This window comes from Punica granatum, chromosome 1 (genome assembly GCF_007655135.1).
Source record: "Punica granatum isolate Tunisia-2019 chromosome 1, ASM765513v2, whole genome shotgun sequence".
Classification (NCBI taxonomy): domain Eukaryota; kingdom Viridiplantae; phylum Streptophyta; class Magnoliopsida; order Myrtales; family Lythraceae; genus Punica; species Punica granatum.
This window is the reverse complement of record NC_045127.1, coordinates 9,958,640-9,975,306: the sequence shown is the minus strand read 5'-3', so window position 1 is coordinate 9,975,306 and position 16,667 is coordinate 9,958,640. Positions and strand designations below refer to the sequence as shown.

The 16,667-nt window shown below is 36.1% G+C and overlaps 2 protein-coding genes across 3 annotated transcripts; one reads left to right on the top strand and one right to left on the bottom strand.

The window, feature by feature from the left end:
- Positions 1-106: 106 nt before the first annotated feature.
- Positions 107-2,205, bottom strand: LOC116201967. Of its 2 annotated transcripts, none has more exons than XM_031533466.1 (2): positions 882-2,205; positions 107-713 (listed from the first exon to the last, which is right to left on the bottom strand). In XM_031533466.1, the coding sequence occupies exons 1-2, from the start codon at positions 2,015-2,017 to the stop codon at positions 440-442; spliced, it is 1,410 nt and encodes a 469-aa protein (XP_031389326.1). In that variant the 5' UTR covers positions 2,018-2,205; the 3' UTR covers positions 107-439. The 2 variants fall into 2 exon arrangements, with proteins under 2 accessions (XP_031389326.1, XP_031389317.1); XM_031533457.1 differs by having other exon boundaries at positions 142-719; positions 882-2,203.
- Positions 2,206-11,530: 9,325 nt separating this feature from the next.
- On the top strand, positions 11,531-16,384 carry LOC116192687 (protein odr-4 homolog). The gene is made up of 11 exons (XM_031521299.1): positions 11,531-11,683; positions 11,773-11,991; positions 12,206-12,301; positions 12,622-12,701; positions 12,782-12,910; positions 13,577-13,697; positions 14,349-14,433; positions 14,526-14,635; positions 15,083-15,219; positions 15,787-15,883; positions 15,987-16,384. The coding sequence occupies exons 1-11, from the start codon at positions 11,603-11,605 to the stop codon at positions 16,248-16,250; spliced, it is 1,419 nt and encodes a 472-aa protein (XP_031377159.1). The 5' UTR covers positions 11,531-11,602; the 3' UTR covers positions 16,251-16,384.
- Positions 16,385-16,667: the final 283 nt, after the last annotated feature.

The window sequence follows — 16,667 nt, the reverse complement described above, 5'->3', positions numbered from 1 at the left end:
CTTAATAAAACCCGACCAGGAATTCGCACCTTGGCCCGTCAGAATACCCGATTTTCAATTTTCATGCAATAGCAATTATATTCAGAACTCATAATCAAATAATCTATTCAATTTAAGGTAACTATCATTCACTCCCCAGACTGTCAATTTCTATCAATTTTCTCAGTCGACCAGAATTTGATAAAAATAAGAATCACCCCCCAACATGAACAGAGTCAACGGAACGTTAAAAAATACGAAAGCGGGAAAATTAAAGTTAAATACACAAAAAAAAAAGAGATTAACATGTCGAGCCCACATATTCACCATAACCTATGATAAGTACTTAAAAACCATTTTCTTACCCATTATTTTTACCATAAAAAGTAAACAAATATACCACATGACAATCAGACCGCCGAAGCTTGAGGAGGAGCCTTGGCGGCTGCCGCCGGTGGTGCTACTTACCCGCCTCTTGATTCGGCACTCCGCCACCTTGCCTGCCATCCACAGCCACTGCTGCTGCCGCCTGATACGCCGGCGCCGCCCCTCCAGCAGCCGTCGTGTAGTAAACTTGCCGCCCCGAACTGTCATAGGCCACCTGTGTGAATCCTGGCTCTGCCATTGTGAGCTTCGATTGCTGGACTTGGATCCCTTCCGTGGCGCACGGCGCCCCCTTCAGCTGCTGCTGCATGGCACCTTGTTGCGGCATTGTGCCGTACATGCCATGCTCCCTGTAACTACACAAAATGTATGATCAAGAACGCGCACTTCTACGAGCCTGCTATTTTGGTTACACTTCTGAATGCACGACCTAACTTAGAAATGCAATAAATCGGTGCGGTCCGGTAGCACGTAATCGAATATGAATTAAGATATTTATTCGAATTGATTCATCTTACCTGTAGACATCCGGTACCACCCGTTGAACTCCATACAATGCCTGACCAACCTGTCCTGATACAGGCTGGTAAGACGTCGGACCCAGGTATCCGCCGACTGGGGCCGGAATGTAGTAAACGGCCTGGTCGTTTCCTGTTCCAGACACTGCATAGCTCCCACTGTTCAAGTGCCGTTCAGGCATGTACCCGGCAGGGATCTGCACAGGCATCGAGACAGGAACCGGCGCCTGAGATGCTGGAGCAACCTTCTCTGCCACCTGCTGTCCATATGGGTCCCCGGCGAGGACCCTGGCGTTCGCCTCGTCCACTCTCCTCTGCAGCGCGGGGTTAGCTATTTGCATCCTCTGCAATTCCTGGATCTGCCGCTGGATCTCCGCCTGAGACAACATTGTATCTCCGATTGCATGCCGGTCTTCCGATCCGCAGTCGGATCCGGCCGAGACGTCCCTCCTGCTGACCTCGACAGTCGCCGGAGCGGCTTGCACCGCCGGAAGTCCCTTATCCAGGCCGAACAGGAAGTCCGGATTCAGTGCCGGCGGAGGCGGCGTGGCGGCCGGCGGCGAGGAGTCATCGAGGCTCTGAAGCTGGGCGGAATTCAACGCGTCGACTAACCACTGCTGCCTCTCGCCCTCCGACTTGACGTCATTGTTCCCGAGGCTCGAAACGCTCTGGGGGCTCAAAGGAAACAGGAAGAGCCTCAGGCGAGCGGGCTTTGGGGCCGTCTTGTGGAGGCGGTCGTACTCGATCATCATGTGCTCCAAGTCCTCGTCATTGGTGACGGAAATCAGAGCGTCCAGATCCTCGCCGGGGAGCTGGTACTTGAGGCAGACCTCTGGGGAGTCGCAGAGGGCGGAAAGCTTCGCCATGAGGGCAGAGAATTTGATGTTCCGGTCGACGCCGAGGATCTTCGTGTCGCCGCCGACGTAGGCGAGCTGGTTATCATGGGGACGGGGGTGGATTTTGCCGCCATAGCTGCACATGAAACGGACCCGGTAGCTGTTGCTCTGTGGCAGTTGCGGCGGCGGCTGCTGCTGCTGCTGCTCGTCCCAGGAGGAGTTCTCGCAGTCGACCTCGCGGGAGCGGGGCGAGGAGTTGCCGGAATCCGGGTAGGAGGAGAAGGAGTGGTTCTCCGTCATCTCTGAGAATGTATAGGTAAATGGGTATCTGAAATTAGGGCTTTAGGGGTGGGAGGAGGTGGAGCTCAGCAGAGCGCGGAGCGCCGTGGGGACGGAGGAGCCATGGAAGACTTGGTGGTGGGTGGAGAGGGTTGGACACGAGAAAAACGGCGAGGAAGGTTTGAGAAGACAAAACAAACAAATCTTTTTCTACGTGGAATCACTCTTTTCCACCTTTGTCCTTTTCATCTCTCCCAACTTTTTCATATTCGTTTGGCCCCTCAACTTGTGAGGAGCGATTCTCGTATCACATTCTAATTTTCATTTCAAAACGAGGGCATAGGATTAAAAGGGGATAAAGAAAAGAAGCATAACAAATTTTACTCAATCGAATTTAAAATCTCTTGATTTCATATTAAGAATAATACCACAGTATTAAATCTCCCTTTTTAACGATTTCAATTTTTGATCTTATATTTTTTATAAAAATGAAAAATAAGACAAATCACAGATTGAATTCTACTTCTAATGTCAATATTTTCTTCGATAAGCAAGTGGGAAACGATTGGAAGTCAGTCTTTGATGGATGAAACGTAATTAGTTCAAAAGTCGACTTATACGTACAAAGTTAAAAAAGCATTGCAGTATGAGACGTCGCCTAGTTATAATCTTCAATGGGATCACCAAAAGGTGTCTTCAAACCTATATAAATCCTCATTAAGGTATTTGTTTTGACAACAAAATACTTTTAGTGATGTGCTACATATAAAGTGTGCTCACTAAAGTACAGTGCAATCCACTACATGGTGATTAATGTTTAGACATATTATATTCTCTCTTTTTTCGGTGGGAAAAAATGGTTTAGGAGATATAACTCTCGCAATCGAATATTAAATATTATTTTTCCTCTCAAGTATGCTTTACATTACTCTAACTTGTGTTCTCCTTCGTATAGAATTAAAACTGTTTACAACTTAATCAAATCTTTATATAGCATATTCTCTCTTTAAAATGGCGTTTGGTGCATTACCATTTAAAATTACTTTTATCTAGATTCTCACTTTTGAAATTTTGATAATGTTCATTACGATATTTGGTATAAATTGAAAATTTTATACATTATTGATAAATTTGGTAGTAATCTAAATAGTTACACCATGATGGAAAGATATATTATCAGATGAGTGGGATAGTCGATTATTTTGTGTATTCAGATTACTAGTAATGTGCTTCAGTCAAACTTGATAATCTAATGGGCTCAAAAAATTTAAAATCAGATTCCTAATAATCAAAATAGGTTACCTCATATCAAATGCCCTCCGGAAAAAATGAGGCAAAATTCTAGAAGTGAGTGAAGTCAAGGGATCTAATTGTAATTTTAATGGGACTGCGGCTGGATCGGCGGGATGAGATGGGTTTTGATGACGCGCGTGGGGCCCAGCAGGTTGGATTGATCGGGAAGGGAAATTATGAGGAGGCGTGAAAGAAAGGCCTTGACATTGACTGACATCTCCTTCCTATCTTCGGGACGCTAATTTTATTTCGTTTATTAGATAATTCAAAAATAGGCCGATAAGTTTAGCCTTATTTGATATCGTGTCTTATAAGTATTATTTTGATTTTTTTAGTCTTAAACGTTTGCTCCATTAGGCATTTATAATCTAAATCGTAACTGACCGTTAATCAATGCTGATATTGACGTAAATAGTGTTAAATCTTTTTATTTGTAATGAAAATGCGTACATGGAAATTAAAAGAATTGTAACGGTAATACTAAAAGTTTTTCATTTTTCGAACTTGAATCATATGAGTTTAATTTTGAAAAAAACAGTCCTAAATCGTTCAGAAAGTGACAGCCTTGTTACATTTCATACTCGACAATTAACGGACAATAACGTGAACTTAATGCCCTAAAAAAGCGTGCAACTGGCAATTAATATGAGACGCGGACTAACCATTGCACGCCACTTCAAAAAGCTCTTAAAGATTTAAAAAAAATAAAAAGTAGAAAAGAAAATTTTAAAATTGAATAAGATTAATCAAAATTAAATAAAAATTAGAAAAAACTCAAAAAATTATTTTTAAAATTTGAAAATAATTTAAAAGAAATGACAAAGGGGTTGGGTAATTGCCAAGATATCGAATAAGGCGAGATCGTCGAAGGCTTTGGTCGAAAGGACCCCTTTTTGATCCTCCTCCCCCCTCTCCCTTTAACTAAAATTTTATCTTTTTTGTAAATTTAATTTTTTTAGTTTTTTTAGTTTAATGTAGTTTTCTTCTATTTTTATAAAATCTTAACAAAGTTTTTCAAAATTTTCCAAAAATTAATTTCTTAAAATTAAAAATCTAGATAAAAAATTACATTAAAAAAATTTCGCAGCATTAAGTCCAAATTATCCTCCGTTAACGTCTAGTAAAGAATGGATCAAAACGGTCACTTTTTGAAATGTTTTATGATTGTTTTTTCTTCCAAAATTGAACTTATAAGGCTCAAATTCAAAATATGAAAAACTTTTTGAACCATCGTTGTTATTCTTTTAATTTTCACGTAGGTATTTTAAATACACATGGAAAATATTTAACGTCATTTATGTCCACGTCAGCACCAGTTAATAGTCAATTACGATTTGAATCATAAGTGTTGCAAACTTTTAGGACTGCAAAAATCAAAATAAAACTTATAGGACTCGATGTCCAAAAAGAACAAACTTTTATGACCTTTTTTGCGATTCTCTCATTTGTTTATTACTAATATATTGTTAGTACCATAAAATAGTCCTCCAAGTTTGTATTTTTCTGTTTTCTGTCTTTGTGTTTGGTATTTTGTAAAATGGTCCGAAATGTTTTTTCTCTTTAACATTTTCATGCTGAATATATATTATTTTAAATTTTTATACTATTCATCCCTAAAACTTCACTTTAAATGTTGGAACCGGTCTCTCCATCTAATTGTGCTTCCTTTCAACTCATATATCAATTGCACAAAACTTTATCTACTATGATTGTGAGTCTAGTAAATGCGTAAATTTAGAATCTATTAAATCATGAATGAATTTTGCAATGATAAATTCAAAAATTCAGTCCAAGAAGTTCTTGATCATTGTACCATCTAAAGTCAAAACTCAAAAGTGAAGCTTCCAACTTGTAGGTATCGAAATTCTCTAGTATTTATTAAATCCATACACATTTTGTAGGTGAAAAATTAGGATTGGTATTCAAATGGGAAATATAGAATCAAAGATTGAAAAAAGATAACGAGATGCCATTTAACGTCAAACTTTTTACTTGAATGGACAAATAGAAGAGCATGAGACAATTGGATGGAGAAACCAAGAAGTAACTTCTTGGACGAATTGCCAAAAGCAAAATACAAGGATGAAAAACTGAAATGCCATGAACATTTAGAATGGATTGCACAAAACAAAAGGATACCAGGATGAAATTGATAATTTGTCAAATGTTGAGGATCATTTTGGCACTTGCCCCTTTATATTAATATTTATTTTGATTTTGATATCATTTTTATTTTTTATTTTATTTTAATGAAGGGAATAGGACAATGTTGGAGTAATGCCAAGATTTTCTTTTTCTTACTCATCAAGAAAAAGATTTCCTTTTTCTTTTCGATATTTTGGTATTCATCTGTTCGACCTCTACTCTACCGGCCAGGGCTGCGGTATGAAGTTATCAGTTTCTATTAGATTTTAGAATCTTAGCGAACGATGAGAATATTCCTCTTTGCATGTGACGTGATTATAGACTCAAACGAAACAATTGAAACAATTATGCTGCGTTTGGTTTCATAGTAAGATTTTAAAATCAGATTTTGATTTTAAAAAAGATTGGTATAAATGGGGCTCACCTTTTGACTTTGTATGAATTATTTTGTTTTATTGTGGAAAAAAGTGGTATAAATGGGATCCACTTTTTGACTTTGTATGAATTATTTTATTTTATAGTGGATAGAGTTAAGTTAGAATTGTGATTCTAAAATAATATTGGGAAACCAAACGGAGCCTTAGTGTCAGAAAGATTCTTCTATACATTGTTCAACTTTCAATACTATCTTTGTAAAAGGTTGGAAAAAATTATTTGGGCGATACAAAATTTTTTAAGTTATAACAAAAACAGTAAAAAATTATTTTTTTTTGTAATAGTTTGATACAAAACGTATTAAATTATTTCAATCAAATCCAATTCGTTAATTTATGCTGACGCTATGAAGACTTTCTGATGTGACAAGTCATATTCACGTAATCTCAAATCCTTTAGTATGACGTAATAAATGGGTACAAAACTTTATTAAGAAATAAATTGGTACAAAACTTTATTAAATTGTAACAAATGGGTAATAAGCTTTATTAAGATGTAACAAATGGGTACAAAATTTTTATTAAGATGTAACGAAATGATACAAATAGCGAAATAAATGAGACAATATTAAAGTAAGTTAACATGCTTTAAAGCAACTTCGGTAACATAATATGAATTGATTTCCCTTTTAAAAGGGATCAAAGGTTTTTCCATAGATGTCGATCGCAAAATCTTTTCTATACGAGAGGAAACAAGGGATTGACTAGACCCTTGATAATGTAATATTTTTCATAGATGTAACCTTTTCTCTGTGAGATGAAATAATTCATCAAGGAATTCAACTAATCTATTGATAATAGAACACAAAAAAGGGAAAATAATCTATATTGTGCTGTTAAAGTTGCTTTAAAGTAGATTAATTTGCTTTAACATTGTTTCTTTTGTTCCTCTATTTGTACAATTTCATTACATCTTCATAAAAATTTTGTACTCATTTATTGCATCTTAATAAAATTTTGTATCAATTTGTTACATCTTAATAAAATTTTATACTAATTTATTATATCTTAATAAAATTTTATACATATTTGAAACATCATTCTAAAAGATTTGAACTTATGTGGATACGACTCACTACGTCACGTGCCACGTCAGAAATTATTCACGGCGTCGGCGGAAATTGATGGATTGAACTTGATTGAAATAATTTGATACGTTTTGTATCAAATTGTTACAAAAAAAATTTTGTACCATCCGCGTTACGATTTAAAAAGTTTTCTTTAGTTTTGTTTCCCGTGATTTCACGGTAACTTGAGCTTAAGTCTTTATTAAACAGCCGCGGCATTCGACCACTAAATCAACACTATTGACTTAATTTCCTCTGTTCATCTTTTCTCTAGAAAAATGATTGTAAAAGTTATCCGTGCTTCCAACACTTGTTGAACCGATGTTGCATATTTATAGGCATTAAAAGTAAAGAATAGGAATTTATCCAAAGAAAAGTAAAGATTACGATATAGACTGAAGATTATTTGTGTTGTTTTTCCAGCGATTTCGTATTGACTCGTTATTGTTTTGATGATAGGAGAAAATTAAATGTTCTCTCATACAGTAAAAGAATATTATAAATACTCCAAAATATCTTCTGAAAAATTATATAATAATCGAACGTAAAAGTCAATTGACGCTTGAGGAGTAAAAAACGGTGGGATGTTGTATTTCCATAATTGAATTTGGGTTTTGCTATTAGGTTGGGTCATCTCAGGTAAGCGGACCATTTATGATGAAAATGATGAGTTTCAAGAGAATGATTCGGAGTTCTTTTAGAATGAAACCATGTTCTGCCAATGTGAATCTGTGATGCATATGCTAATGAACTCATATTTTTCACTGCATTATACGTTCTTTTTGGAGAAGTTGTCATTTTTTTTTCCTCATAGGAAATTTTCAGGTTTATATGCATATATGCATGGTCTTTAATTCATCTGTTTTTAGTAGCATATATGGATATCTTTAGGCTATGTTTGGTAGGTAGGATGAGATTTTTAGGAGGCGTTTGATTTGTAAGTTTGATTTTAGAATCATTATTTTGATTTTAACTCAACACACTACACAACAAAAATACACGTTTTCCAAGTCAAATTTATAATCTTATCTTATTTGTCATTTTCCACAATCAAAATCAAAATCAAAATCAAAATCAAACTTATTTTAACTCTAAAATCAAACGCACCCTAAAATCTAAATCCTTTGTTCAGTTCCAATCGATTAAAGTATTTAATTTGTACTTAAATAATCGTAGGGGATACCTTGGTCATTTTCCTTATGATATCTCAATCCAAACCCGAGTATCCTAAACACTAGATTGAGACATTAATTATTCGTTGCATTTAAAATCCTAACTCATTCCATCTTCAACCTTATCTCTAATCCGATGATCAAAGATAGCTTATGTTTTTCCTTTCCATATATCTGTGTCAGCATTTTATGAAAGCATTTATTAGTTAGATACATACTTTGCATTTTGATAATGAAGTCAACTTTGATTCAATTTGATTTCGTTTGATTTGAGGAAATAAATACAAAAGTAGTTGGAAAAAAATAATAATTGTATTATTAAATTGAAGAAAAAATATTGAATAGTTGAGAGAATTTAATGATTTTGTTATTGAATTGAGAAAAAAGATGTTGAGTAATGGAGATAATTTAATATTAAAAAATTATTGTAATAACATATAAGAAAAAATATGAGAGAAATTTGAAGAAAAAGATACAAAAGTAATAATTATTTTATTGAATTGTGAGAAAAGTGAAATTAAGTTAAGTTTGATTTGATAAACAAATTAAGAGACAGTGTTTTGTGACATAGTGAAATTCAAAGGAGAGATATAAATATTGATAAAATAACTCGGTAAGCCGATTGAATATTTGTTGTTAAAAAAAAAAGGCTGATTGAAAAATTTGGGTGTTGCTCAAAAAGTCAACACAGTTTTTAAAGAATAGTCTGACTCTATTTTATGGATAATGTAATTAAAATAGCACAAATGGACATTCATCTTTTATTTTCATTTAAAGAGATCCAAATGAGATCCAGCGGTGGCATGACGGCCCCCCTGAACCATTGGCCGCTCAATCCCAGAATTTCTGTTGGGGGAAAATGTTGACATTTTCCGTTCGGGGGAGCTTGTATACCAGGATTGGAATAAATGTGCGGACAGTCATAGGTAAGTCACTGTTTGGATGGGCTCAATTTTACTCTTTTTGGGATATTGTAGGGACTATCACGCTACAATTGTATGTTCGTGAATTTCTTATTAATGCACTAGGCCTAGCCCCATATTTTCAAAAAAAAAAAAAGAAGAAGGTAAAAGCACGTACAATATACGTTGATTCAAATAATTTTACACTTATACCCTTAAATAAGGTATTGAAGTTGAGTTTTATGAACGAAAAAAATTCACAATAAAAGAGTTTTTCCCCATAATAAGTCGATTCTGGTCGAATTCAATTAATCATCGGGCTTTCAAATGTCAATGTGTACATAAAAAAAGAAAAAAGAAAAAGTAAAGCACATAGTCTCGTACAATTTTTTTTTTATACCTAGCATCGTACATTTGCTATTGCAACTATTTATTCATTTTCTTATTTTCTACTGTAATGTGGGTTCTTTTATTGATTATAAAAGAAATAATAAAAGAAACTCGTGAATCTCAGCATAATTTAATATCTCAATCATTCTTGATTGACGATGCATGTTTTAACATTAAAACATCTTTTTCTCAGGCAATTTTTGGATCTATTGGCTGAATATTCGGTCGGAACCTCATACGAAATGTTATTTTCCTTGTACGAAACGTTATTAATCAAGTATGAAAGTATTTTGTATAAAAGATCGGTCGACTGATTCGTATATGTAATCGACTGATTATTTTGTATGAAACAATATTCTCATTAGAACTTTATTCCCGCCGGGGAATACTCCCATCCCTTGCCATCCTAATACGCGTATAATTCCATGCTTCTTGTATACAGGTATATATATATACGCATTAATGTCGTAGCTATAAAAAATTCTTGGTTATCATATTGTGCCAATCTAACCGATTCAAAGTGAAAAATACCAATAATATTGTTTTAAATGAGCAAGTTAATACCAAGCACACAATTATGAGAGATATTGCTCTCGCAATTTATGGATATCGAGCATTAAAAGTTATTCTTCCCAACAAATGTTTTTCATGGGATTCAAATTTGTGCCTTTTCCTTTACGGGGATTGGGATACTTACCACTTAATTAATACTTTGTTGGCATAATATTGAGCAAATAGTTAATAGGCCGTAATTCTTGTTCACTTTCTTAAAATTTTGGAAAGGGGCTCAATAGTCGACGCTACTATATAATTCCATCCCTATTCCGCTTAACCTTCACGTGAAGTGATTTGTTTAGAGGAAGTCGATTGATCCAAAGTGCACGATCGCTTAAACATAACATACACAAATTCAAAATCAATTTATAATTGCAAATTTGCAGTAATTTACAAAAGAAGCAACAAGTAAACATCAATGCATCGGTCCAAATTAATGCTTTCGACATAAATTGATAGTTTAATAAATGATCGCACGTTATTAAACAAGTTCTGATAGATCTCTTCGAAACTTTAAGGCCAAGATATAAAAGACATTGGTCCATTGGTCCGTCCTATGTAATCAACCAATTACATCTTTTAATATCTCGCAATTTTTTGTTCTGTTCATCCCATTTCTCGGGCTTCCAAAGATTGGGCTCGGTCCATGGGCTGCACTGCGGGCCTAATGTTCTCTTAACAGCCCGGCCCATACCCAGTCGCATCCTTGGGGGAAACAAGAACACATTCATTTCAAATTAGCCTTCCAAGAATTTCCTCCTTGCGTCAATTATCCCCTTATCTATGATTCTCTTGCCCATTCGATTGAAAAATTAATGATATTCTACCAAAAAGAAAAAAAAAACAAAAATTGCAGTTTAATATCAAAATATATGCACAATCATAAAATTCATGTTAAATTTAGCTAAATCAACTGATCCAGTGAAAAAAAGAATCAATTATATTAATTCATAATAGGGACTATGAGCTATTATTACGTGATCATATGACTACCAATTACGATTCACCACCCTTTTTGGGCTATAAGGATTCTAATATGATAGTAAATTGAACTATGATTGGGATCATATAAAACGCACTGTTTTGTTTGTTTACAAAGCAATACTTTACTTTTCCCTCAATTCAACAATATAATCACTACTTTTTTTTTATCATTTTCTTCTAATTCTCTCCCAAATTTTTTTTATCTATTATTTAAATTAATTTTTTAATACTAAAATCTCTCAACTATTCAATATTTTTTTCTCAATTTAACAACACAATCATTATTTTTTTATATTATTCTTCAAATTCTCTTACATACTTCTCTAAACTATTTTTGTCTTTATCTCCTCAAAATAAATTAAACTTAATTTTGTTACCAAACGCAATGGTAATAATTCAATTGATAACCAATTAATAAATTTTTTCAAGACTGAACAAAATCCGTCAAAATCCCTGACAACACTAGACTGGACTGAACCGTGACAACTAAAAGAAGTGTTGGGTATATTAAGGCGGAACGCAGAATTCAGGGCTAAAATTGCAATTTAACCATAAAAGGAACTGAAAATGGAAAATGGAAACTGGAAAACGGAAACGGGAAACGAAAAGAAACCGGGGTCCATTGTCCTCTGCTGAGAGCAGAGACGCGGAAGAAGAGAGAGCAATGGTGAAAGCAGTAGTCGGCGAAGAAACCCAACTCAAACGGGTCGAGGATCGTCTCTCTCAGTCTTCCATCCTCTCTCAGGCACTGCTCTTTCTCTCTTTCCCTCCCTCTGTGTGTTCTCAATTTTCTGCGGCAATGGCGGATTTCATTTGTGCCCCGTGGCGTTGCAGGTGGGTCTGGTGATAGGGAAGCTCAGCCCGAGCCTGGACAGAGGGTTCGTGTTCGATTTGGTCCCGACCCCGCCCAACGATGCCGGAGAGCCCGCCTGCTCCCTCCTCGACCCGATCAGAGACGACAGGAAGAAGGGCCCCAAGGGTAAATCTCAGGGAGGCTCTGATTCCTCGTCCTTGTCCGTCGACAAGGATTGGGTCGCTGAGCACGCTCGACAGGTACGATGTTTTTATGGTTACGAGATATCGGAATTGTCACTGTAGGCGAATTTCAGGGAATTAGTCCTACGTTTTGAGCTCGTTATCATATGTGTGTGTCTGCATGACACGATTTCGATTGAGGAAATTAATGCTTTCGATTTGAAAACTCGGTTGTGGAGCTTCTGATCATATGATGAGGGGAAACTGACCAAATTGGTTGTGATTGTATCAGGTCTCCCGGATGTTGGTCGGTGGGATCAAGGTGGTGGGTGTTTACATATGGGTCAGCGATATCGCATTCAAAAATTCAACCATGGAAATTTGTCAGGTAACACGGAATAATGTTCAAACGGTTTGCCTTATCACTTCATTGTGTCTGTAGTTTTGCTCTAGCCTCCCTCGTGATTATAGCTCATCACGTAAAAGTCGAGTTTGTTCTTGCCGCATGTTCCTTATGAGTTAAGCTGTCCTGAATTGTCTGTTCCTAACTCGTTTCTACTAATGCCTTCAGTTTCATAATGATCGAATACTTGATCTATGATAGGACGTAATCAAATATCTTATCCAGTAGCTGTATGGTCTAATGTCTTGTGGTGTTTAACTGGCAAAACTGAGTGCGGATTTCTTTCTTGCTAATGGTACTTGCAGACTGTGAAGGCCGTTGCAGAAGCAGCACCGACTGAATACAATGAGAGACTTCTCATCCATATTTGTTACAGTCCAAGGAGGTATGTTCCAGTCGTATATAAAGTTTCAATTTAAGATTCTTATGATTGTGGGCAATGGATGATAATGGGGTCATTTACAGGTGGACTTGTAAGAATTTCAGTCCCTCATCAAATATCACATCGAGTAGCCTACGACCCTGTGATTTCAAAATGGGAAAGGTATTGAATTCCCTGCAGAGGTTTAGGTCTACTTACAACTTCGATATTAGGTACCATCTCTCAACTGCATAGTTTTTTTCTCCTTACGTCTAAAGATAACTATTGTTCTAAATTAACTATGATTGACCTGATTGCAATTTGGAGAGGCCTTGGCAATTGTTGGCTATAATATGTGTAATGAATTGTTGGATATGATACGTGTCTATGTTATTTTCCCTCTATTGCCGCTATATCAATTTCTCACTTTAAATGAAAATCCCTTTTGTAAGTTCCAAGTTCATTCTGAAGAACCTGTTGCTACTTATTTAGGAAGCTGAATACCAGTATGCAACTTTACAATTCTTTCCTACCACGAAGCTTGCTTAGGAGAAGACTCTTTTTTTGGATAAGTAGGTAGGAACATAGGAGAATCTTTTTGCATAGTATAATGTTTTTTTCTTTTATATGGCCAAATATATCTGAAGAATCGAAGGAACAAACTGTCAAAAAGTATGCATTGAAAGTGCATTAGAATAAAGCTGCCTCTTATAACCTAGAGAAAACATTAGAGCTGTCCGAAAAAGAGTTGTGCAGGCCATAAACATGAAACTTAATCAGTTTCTTGCAGACAAGTAGCTCTTTTCTGTTTTATGCTAGTTTACTGGAATTTTGTAATCATCAGTTATAGAAGTAATATCTCTTGGCTGCTTTCTTTCATTGCATGTGTTCTCTCCCAGGCTGCCTGTGAGTCAGGAGATTGCTCTTAATGTCCGAACCCTAAGCAATGTTCTTCGGAGGGGAATTTCGGTCATTGCTAAAGAATTAAAAGGTGCGAAAGCACTAGTAGACGGAAATTTGGTAAGAAAATCTCTCTTATGCAGTTGTTTGGGAATAATCTTATTTCCAAACTTCCGATTCCAAGTTCATCTACCAGTCACTCCATTTTTTGGGATAATCTCGCGAAAATGATCTATGCAGCAGATACATAAAACCTTAATTTTGTAACTTTTCTTATTGAACATCTGTCGCTTCTATAATGCACTCTGAATATGTAAACTTACAGGTCAGAAAGGTCAGCTTTTGCTGGCAGCATATTTCTCTCTTTCTGTGGAGTCTCTCCAATGAAAAACTAATGTTTCAGTAACTAATGAAAAAAAAAACGGTGCAGTGTCCTTTTGTCTTTTTTTCAAGCGCTTTGCAATTTTGACGTTGTCTTTTATGATAAACTGAGAAATTTCTAGGATGAGCTTTATTTTTTATTTTTTATTTTATTTTATATTGCACAAAAGAGAATAACAGGGTGGCTGTTCTACTCCAACTAGCACTCGAGTTTTGACTTTTACACCTTTTTTTTTATCATGGGAGAGCAGGAAGAGATTGAAGAAAAATTATGTGCCTATTGCTTTTACCTTGTTCACAAGGCTTCCTATACCACTTTTTCCTAACTATCGCTGGAATTGTTTGGAGTTCCTTTTTACACCTTTTTTGAGTAGTTTTCTGCCTGTACAGGTTGTTGCGGATGAGCCATGCACCTCAGACGTTTTTCATGACATAGAATTGCTTCTACCCTTCATGAAAGATGCATGTACAGAAGGTCTCTTGGCTCTGTTCTCTATTTAGTATCCCAGTTTAATCATGCTCTTGGATCTAACAGTTTTGAATTTCTTTATTTTTTTCTTTGTGAAGCATGCGTTCTAGAAAATATTGTTGGAGTTCTCAAATTCAGTGGCTCGGTTTCTTCATTCGCATTTCTGACTTCAAAGGAGCTGATATCTCAAGCTATTGCTGATATAAAGGTGCCGTTTGACATAAATATTGTGTGGGTTAATTATGAATTGGAATACTCTTGCCACTTAATACTAAGTTTACTTGCCTTAATAAAAAATTCTTTTAAAGGCTAACCTATTCAAAAAGATCTGACAAGAGAACACTAAGATGTTTGGCTCCTTTAGGATTTTCAAGAGCTGCCTTATTTTTTGAATATGAACTAGAAAGCAGATTTATCTTTAATTCCTGGCCCAAATATGCCCCGGCAGGAAATTTTTAGGTCTTTGGGCATGATTTGTTGAGTCTTTGTAAGGTTTAGTTGAATTATAATACATTGAATTTGCTATTAATCGAAAACACCCAATTAGCTGCTTCAACCTCTGAAAATATGTGGTTTTATTTAGTTTTTTAGACCGGAGTAATACAGTTCTTTCCAGTTGCGACATGTATTATTTAATGACTGATTCCATGTTTAGGGTGATATAATCATGAGCTTGCAAAGTAGATTGGATATCATCTGCGATGAGGCAGATGCTGATACGGATGAAAATGAATCAATCGATGGTGTATTGCCTGACAAACTTATATCCCAAGCAGACTTGCAGTTGTTAAGGTGTGTTAACTTTTATTTCCATTTATTCTTTTAAGTTAGTTGCAATTTTTTTATTGGTATATTTCCAATTGACTATCACTCTGAGCTTGATCTTTTGCGTATAACAAATAATATATTTTTTTCTTTTTCCCATGTGAATTGTCTATGGCACTTCCGAGTCCAAATGCCTTTTAGAACTGTTCCCTTTAAGATCTTTCTGGTTACCGCATCGAATGTGTAACAAGGGGTTGTTTGATTTGGAGAAGGTTGAATCTCAACTTGTTGACCTCTAGTTACGTATTACATGCTTCTGTCTCCCATTGAGTTAGTCGGCCAATTTAGGATTATTAACTTTATGTAGTCTCGAAAGTAAAATATAAAAAGAAGGTAACCTGTTCTTTGGGACACAAGAAGGGCATATTGTTAATACTCAATAAGCTTTTGTTTCCCGTGTCTTCAGTCAAAGAGAAAAAGGTCGTTTAGTTTGAGCTGTCTTGTTGTCAGAAGCTAGCAATCAATATTAGTTTTCCTATTAGCTAAACCATGGCTCATTTCGATACCTTTACTAATGTGCCCTTCTGAAAATAGGAAACCGAGCACTCTCTCATTCCCCCAGCGAGTGTTTGCTCCTTGGTTAGCTGGAACATACATCTGTGACTACCTACAACCCTCTGAGACACTGCAGGTTTCTCCTTGCGAATCTTTTTATTAAGCGAAACCATACTTCACAATCTTGTCATTACAACTTGATTATGATTTGCATTTTTTTTTTCATTTTTTCCACCTAGGTCCTCAAAGATCATTGTGCCGAGCTGTTATCTGTGGAAGTTCAAACGGATGCATTTAAGATTCTGGAACCAGAACTTGAAGTTTCCTCAGAGATTGCTAAATCTTTTTGGGAGGCTGTGACTCCTTCAAATTCCACTTCTAAATCTCTGGTGAAGGAGCTCTCAAGTAACTCGACTAGATCCTCGAGTTTTAGCATCATAGCTGCTGTTATTGTTCTCCTTCTATCTATTTTAGTTGGTTTTCTATTCCTTGCTGCATTTTAGATGAATAATCTGAACATCCGTACACCTTATACACAGAATTTTGTATAAGTAATGGTAATTCAATGACTGGATGTACCGTCTTGTTCACAGAATTTTGTGCAAGTAATGGCAATTGAATGACTGTCGATGCAATACTCCAGAACTATTTCCCAAGTAGCTCGAAAGGTAGGGTATTGTCACTGTGCAGACTCGAATTTCGTCTCGTTGAGACCCGCATGCATGCGCACTGATTGCACGGCTTGGGAGTGTCTACTTTCTTGGGGGACGGGTGATGGATACGTGAGAATGAGTCGTCATTACCTGTTTACAATCTGGAGGTCGAGGGCCGGTGAGTTGTCCGGTCAAAGGGTAAGGATACGTCTAGTTTGCTAAGACAAATGGTCTTGTGGAACAAGAAATTCTGAACTCGGAGGTTTT